The sequence below is a fragment of the Lynx canadensis genome, chromosome A1, assembly GCF_007474595.2.
Source record: "Lynx canadensis isolate LIC74 chromosome A1, mLynCan4.pri.v2, whole genome shotgun sequence".
Classification (NCBI taxonomy): domain Eukaryota; kingdom Metazoa; phylum Chordata; class Mammalia; order Carnivora; family Felidae; genus Lynx; species Lynx canadensis.
Genome location: NC_044303.2, coordinates 173957848 through 173965369, shown reverse-complemented (window position 1 = coordinate 173965369; position 7522 = coordinate 173957848). Strand labels below are relative to the sequence as shown.

General features: G+C 42.4%; 1 protein-coding gene across 2 annotated transcripts in view; it reads right to left on the bottom strand.

The window, feature by feature from the left end:
• Positions 1 to 4448: 4448 nt before the first annotated feature.
• UIMC1 (ubiquitin interaction motif containing 1) overlaps positions 4449 to 7522 on the bottom strand; it is a 119483-nt gene continuing 116409 nt past the window's right edge. For both annotated transcript variants that reach the window (XM_030326915.1, XM_030326937.1), the window contains 3 exons: positions 6540 to 6603; positions 5444 to 5486; positions 4449 to 4893 (listed from right to left, as the gene is read on the bottom strand). In XM_030326915.1, coding sequence (XP_030182775.1) covers positions 4683 to 4893; positions 5444 to 5486; positions 6540 to 6603 — 318 coding nt within the window. In that variant the 3' untranslated portion in view covers positions 4449 to 4682. The remainder of the gene's footprint in view (positions 4894 to 5443; positions 5487 to 6539; positions 6604 to 7522) is intronic.

Genomic DNA, 7522 nt, shown 5'->3' with positions numbered 1-7522 from the left:
CCTGCCTAGCCTAGGGCTCTAGTCTCTCTCAGCTTAGTTTAGTTGGAAGAGAATATGGAACTGAATGTGATTCATGCTGACAGCCAGAGTCCAGTCTTCTGGGCCAGGGTGAGGATATGTTCCTAACAAGTAATGCCAAAACTCTTCATCCATGTTTCCGGAAGTCCTGTGTCTATTTCCCCAATACCCTAGGCAGAGTGTCGGGGAAGTTCTGTGTCAGGGCCTGTAGAGGGTGGAGGTTGCTTGAGCTTGAGGTCTGTGAGCAGCTGTGACAGTCCTGGCTATAGCAGAGACATAGTAGTAGCCAGCAGTTCTCTTTGGACGCCAGATGACCACTGACCAACAAGAAGGACAGATCCTGACAAGACTCTCTCATAGCACCCTTAGTACCAATCTCCAGCTGTCCAGGAGGAACCGAGGGATGGGAATTGGTGGTCAGGTCATTGAAAGGTGGGCTGCAGCCAGGGCTGGGCTAGGAGCTAGGCTCTCCCTACTCGGAGCTGTTCATAGTCTTGCTTCTCACAGCTGACAGTGCCCAGCAGCCAGGCACACAGGCTCAGTAAGTTCCCCACCATTCCTTCCACACCCTTTACTCCAGGTGTGCCTTGCAGACTTCCTACACCCATCAAGCTGCTTCTTGCTGTTAAGTCTTTGTTCATGCTGGTCTATCTGGAATAACCTCCCCCTTTGCCCTCTCTAGCCTTGTCACCAAATTTTTCCTATCCTTTATACTTCACGGGTGCCTGGGTAGCTCAGTCAGTTAAGCGTCTCTTAATTTTGGCTCAGGTCATGATCCGAGTCATGGATCATGCTTGGAATTCTCTTTCTCTCCCCCTCTGCAGCTCCCCTGCTCTAAGTAAATAAACATTAAAAAAAATTATATTTGAGTCATCACCAATGCTGTGGAGCCTTTCCTGAGAAGCTCCTCTTGGCCCTGACCCCAGCTGAGTGTGGTCTATTGATCTCAGGGTCTTGGATTGGCTTATATCATTGCATTGACAACAGTCTATTAAAATAATGTTTGTCTTTCCCCACGGACTCCCAAGAAAATGTTCCTTATTCATCTTTGGAATCCCATGGCCCAGGTTCTAGACCTGACATGTAATAGGTATCAGTTAATTTGTGTTAAATTGAAGAGCTACAACTTCAGTAGTACAGGGCTTTTGAATCTGAGAGTTTCGAAATAACCTCTTCCTGCTTTCCTGGTGCATATAGCTTCAGCAGCCTTTCCACTCTGGGCTTATATATTCTTCTATCTTCCCACTGGTATACTCTCCACTTAGTATCTGCCTTCTCCTCAGTCCACTTTCTAAATCAACTTAGGGCCAAAGCTGCTCTGCCTCACAGGTGAGAATGAGCCCATCCAAACTTAAAACTTCCATTGAGTTTTGGGACTCAAGTGGGAGGTAGGAGGTGGTGAAGTACACAGAGCATTAGCTCTAGTGTCAGGCAGATGGGTTAGAATCCCATCCCATTTAGCTGTATGATTTTAGGCAAATCTCTTCACTTCTCTGAGCCTAAATTTTCCATGCATAAAACATGGAGACTAATTTTTCCATAGGATTTGCCTCAGGTTGGGTTTCCCCAGAGGCAGACCTAATTTGAGTGCAAATATCTTAACTGGGAAGTGATCCAGGCCAGGGCTAGGATGAGGGTGATCCATGTGAGGTGTGCCTAGCTACAAAAGGTAAAGAGGCCCTCTTACCTTCATGTAAGTGCCAACTCTGTCCTTACATGAACCCAAAGCAAGGGCCCCTCACTCTAGTCCCAGCCCTGATCCAGGAAGTGCTGGCAGGGGAACTGGAAGTGAGGTAGGAAGGAAAAGAAAAGCAATTGAATGTACATAACTAAGTTGCTGCTGGCAGCTAGTGAGGCTCAGTCCCACAGAGGAACTCTGTGAGAACTCTGGTGGAGAATGCACCCACCTAACAGGTAAGGAAGCTCAAGTATTTATCCCCCAGCTTCCACCTTTCACTGGTTGAGGACTGCCTCAGGGGCCTAAGTCCTGGCATCCCAGCCTGTGCCAATACAAAGCTAGAGAAGTGCTAATGCAGAGAGTTGCAAATTCTTGCAATAGGTTACTGTGGGTATGTAATAGAATGTTGAGTGCCCAGGGGAAATGGGCAAGGCACAGCCTCTGCTAGAGGATGAAAGGCTGTTGTAAGGGATGAAATGAAATTACACAACCACAATGCCTAACATGGAGTAGTTCTCTTTCCCAATTTATGGTAATAGCTTACGAAGTTCATGGAGCTTTCCAGCTCTCCAAGAATTGGCAACACCAGCAGAACATCTGCTTCCCACCTTTCAGGAGAAGAAAAAAAAAAAAGAAAAGAAAAAAGAAAAACCCATGGGTCCTGGGTGAGCTCTAAATGCCCAGGGACCCAAGCCTGTTGTGGAAGGCTGGTGGTTGTTGAAGCTAAGACAGTCAAGGGCTCACTCCTCAAATAACTGACTCCTTTCGCATCTGCACCCCACCTCTAGCTTCTTTTACTTCTCACCCTACCACTACTTATCACATACAAAACCAGCATCACATTAATAACTGCTGCCATTTACTTCTCATCTTCTATGCGACAGATACTGTGCCTTTATATACATTATCTTACTCCTTAGAACACTGTTAAGTATGATTTCCCCATTTTATGGACAAGGAAACTGGGTCTCAGAGGGATTAACACATATCAGAGAAAGGGGTTCAGACTCAGACTGATGTGAAACTCTTTCCACTGACTTTTTGTCTCTTCATTGTCTCACTAACGCCTCTCTCATGGGACCATGGGCACAGGGGGAATAAAATAAATGAGCAGACTTTACCAAAGATAGGGATGGTAGAGTGTAGGGAGGGGGTAAGGAGTAAGGTCATGAAGGGCACTGGGGAGATGGCTGTTTTCCCCTGACTAGCAAGTAAGCCTATTGGTCCTGGTCCTACTGACCCATACTCGCCTCCAACAATTTGCCACTCACCCATGTTCTGGGGAAACTGCTCAATTTTAAGCTAAAAAATTCACTTTCTAGAATCAGCCTTTTCTCTTCTCTTCAGGAAGAGAGAGAAACGTATTATCCCACTTATAATGCTCTACCCTCCAATAAATTGCCAGTAAATGAGACTAGTGAGGATTAAGTTGATGGGACATAATAAACTACTTTTTGTTAGAAGGAAAACAAGAAAATAATCAATACTAGAGTAAAAACACAGCATTTTCTTTAGGACTGAAGATGAGGGGCACTGTGGTCTCACTGCCAAGGACAAAAAGTGGCTTTATTTATTTCTCTGAGCCTTTGTTTCCTTATCTGAAAATTAGGGAGGGTAATACCTACCTCATAGAGTTGCTGTGAGGATTAAATGAAAGTACATACATTGCCTAAGCCACAATAGTTCCTCAAAAAACAACACCTATTACCTTACGTGATGCTGGCCACAATGTCCGTGCCACCCAACACCAAAACATGGAATAAATAGTGTGCATACCATGCTGCCTTCTTTTAACTCAAAGAGCTTGTGTGCAAAGGCTCAGGCAGGAAACAATGCCTTAAAGGCCTTTGCTGTGCCTTCCATCCTAGCTATCTCTGAATCTCCAGTCTAACACACCCTTCATTTTCATCTTTTTTAAAACCAAGGAAAAGGTAACTTTGAACTTGATAAATCAGAAGTTAGGAGAGTCTGAGTAGTGTCCCTATTTACCCTGTCCCAGGGCCCATTCCTGGACAGCAGCCACCTCCCACAGTCTTTTATTACATCTCCAAATCAGGTTGGGCCAAAGCTAGCTTTCTTAACATCCTTGTTTGGTCATCTCCCACAGGTAGTTGCTTCTGCCATTCGACATCCTCTTATCTTTGGAGTCTGCAGGTACACTGAAGACAGACCACATCTCTGTTCTGCACCGAAAGCTCCTGGGCAATGTGGTAAAAAATGTGCACTCCTCTACTAATACACTGAAATATAAGTTATTTCCTATTGCTGCTATGACCTTTGACAGGAAGAGAACCAATCTGTTTTAACAGATATCCCTGGCATCCCCACTGGTTAATCTAGGAAGAAAAATAATTTTGCATAGGAGCTACTAACAGAGCATTCAATTCCTCAAAGGTCCTATGCTCTGGCTGAGAATTCTTAACTAGGTGAGGCAGCAAGATGAAGTGGTAGGTCACCGAATGGTAGGGACAGCAAAATAAGAGGTAGGATCTGATGCCTTGGCACCTTCCACAATGATGTCAGAAAAGGTCAAGGAAGTAACCACACAATGCTTAGAATTGCACACTACACATTCAGTGAATATCGGCAGTATGTCAAAGACCAGTAATGGAATTAATTTGGAAACATGTAATTTAGGAGTCTCAGAACTAGCTCCACATTTAAATATTCCCAACCCAAATCCAGTAACACAGAGAAAAAAAAGTAAAATCTCCATCTTATTGAAATAATATTTCATACAAACATAGATAAATATATTTAAATTTTCTTTTAACTATAAGTGAATCCAGATTGTTATAAAACAGAATACTATACACAATGTCTGTATAGCTTATAGAAAACATCAAAACGAGAATGCTGAGTGGGTGCTGGTGGTGAAACCTGTAGGGCCAAAACTTGCTCAACAATGAAATAGGGGCCACTAAGGCTTAATGACCATGGCCCACCCCTATCGCTAATGGTTTTGTGAACTCTGGACCCTAGAAATTCAGGGTTTTCTCCTTCTTCCTTTGCCTGCTTTGGCCCGTGTCCGGCTACCTGGCCGGACAGTAAGTTGCTTTTTAAAGTCCACTAAGCAATCTGTGGCTTCTGAAATGGAAACAAAAGACTTGATGGGAGATTCGTTTAAGTCAAGATGTGCAGGGGAACTCTGCATCTCTCTGCTGCAGCCTGCCTCTTCCATCCCTAGTGAGGGCACCCTAGAGAGAAGGGGAAAAAATTCAGAATTCAATATATACCTACTAATAAGCACTAAGTATGTATCATGCATTGTACCAGGGGCTTTTACATACATTATCAGTTCATATAATCTTTGTAATAATCCAACCAGATAAGTACTATCATTCCCTTTTTGCAGATGAGGACACTGGGTAAATTATAAACCCAAAGCCACACAGATAGTGAGAGAATGAGAATTCAGACCCAAATTCCCATTTTTTTTTAAATTTTTTTTTTTTACCAAATTCCCAAACTTCTTGAAATCTAAGTCAGAAGACTACGGTTGGGAGGGAAGAATAAGTCATAGCTCTTGCTCTGCCTGTTTTTATGCCATGAAATTGAACTAGCCATCCAATTCTTAGCCAAGATATATTGGGGGTTGGGGGAGGGATCACAGAGAGAGGTCACACAGTTCCATGGTGATTTCCACCTTCAATGGTTTGAATATCACATTATCCACGGAACCCAGGACCAGGCCTACACTTTTTTAGAACTGCTCACAGTCATATTTCAATGTATACCCCAATTCACCTGAGGCCTCCTGTTTCTTTAGACTTGGTCTTTATTTCTGCATCTGTAATAAGAGAGAAAAAGTAGTAATGCTGTTAAAAGTGTTGTAATCATACTACTTCTCACTGCTCATGTGCTTCCTATTTTCTGGGCACTGCTTTTCATCAGTCTTATCCAGGTAGTTCAGATCCCCAAGGCTCAGATCAATGGAATGTTAGTATTAGCATCCAACAGACTCAGCTGCAGAAGTATCGAGGTGAACACTTTTGAATGAACAACCTCTGAATAATCTACTTCAAATCTGGACTTGAGGTACAAGGAGTTGCCAAGGGAACTCTGCCACCTGCAGAGATTCAGAACATGCTGATCTAGAGGCAGCAGGGCGTAGGGCTTGGAGAGGCTGCCTTTTTATAGTCATCACGAGGCAAAACAGATTTATTTGTGAGAATGAACTACCAGAACTAGAAGGTAGGCAAATCTCCCCAGGCTTAAGCAAAAGCTCCTCTTCCATCTACATCTAGTGAATTTTAACAATAGCAACAAATAACAATAGTAATAATAGCAGCTAACATTTACCAAGAGCCTACTTATGCCAGAGAATTTGTTTGGAGCTTTACTAGATATAATCCTTACAATCTATGAAGTTGGTATTACTAACTTTATGCAATGCTCTTAACCAATCCACTCTACTGCTCCATAAATACTAGGCACAAAGAGAGAGTTACTTCCTATAATCCCTCAGGAGCATAGATTGGGACACAAAACTAAAAGTGACACATAAATAATGCACAAAACATTAGAAGGAGGAAGAAATGTCTACATGTCTGGTTTTCCAAGATTGTTCCTTTAGAATGTATTTAGGGCTGTGTCATTCCTCTATGATTTGGATTTTTTTTTTTTCCCACTCAACAGGCTTTATAAAGCCTGAAATGAAACACATGATGAACAAGACAGGGTGGGTCCTCATCTTCTTTAGGGAGATACAATTTAGAGTCTAAAAGGCTGGCTGATTGGGTCAAATGTATACCCACATAACTCCAACAAACAATGAGTTCTCAGTGGCTATTTTTACTGGGCCTTTGACAGAAGCCCAGAAAATTGGTCCTGAAGTCTTCACCTGCAGTCTTCTGCTCAGACTGTTCCAAGAGACTGAGGAGTCGGCCTTCACTGCGTTTTTTTTCCTGTGACAGAGAAAAACAGATGAAAGAGTTATCTCATGGCAGAGTCTAAAATACAACCTCCTTAGCCCAGATCACACCTGTCTCCAGGAGAGAAGGAATGTGGGACACAGCTCTAGGAAAGTCTTTTGCTTTCTAATAAACGGGGTACACAAGTAAAAACACAAACTGTGATGATGAACAGAATACATCTTTATGCCAAGAATATTATCCAAGAATGGATACCAGAGTCAAAGCAAATTATTCCACCAAGATCATATTAAAGAACAGTAGCCTTTGACCATGATAGATTTGGAGAGATTTAAAATAGAAAATAATAGTTTCACGGTAGCTTCTAGGGATAGTGATGCCAGAATAAACAGGCTCTACAATATAAGCATTTACCTATAATCCCCAACTCCAAATCACTACCTCAAAATCACCCCATTGATATAGGAGAGTCCCTTTCTTTTGTCATAATAGATAATGGCTCTTCACCTTAGTGTGCAGTGACTGCTAAGTTAGTAAACATAGAATATGGAGCTGCTGCTTTATCTTTGATCTCTAAGCCAAGACTTGCTCTTGCTGATCTAATTGCAAAGCCCAAAAAGCACATTCATCTTCCCAGTAACTAGTGGCCAGACCTCACAGCTTCCTAAGACCAGGCTCACAAGGTGTTAAACAGAGTTGATCTCAAATATGCTCCTGGCAGTGGGGATATGACTGGATATCCTTTCAAGAGAAGAATTTGGTGATATGTTTCAACAGATTTTAAAATGTTTATATCCATTCCCCTAGGAGTTCCACTTCAGGAAATCTATTCTAGGAAACAGTAAGTGGTACACAGATTAATGTTTTAAATACAATCTTGTAATACAAAAGAATTAGGAAGAACCTAAATGCCCAATATGTGAATGGTTATGTGACTTCTGTGTGATGTAAG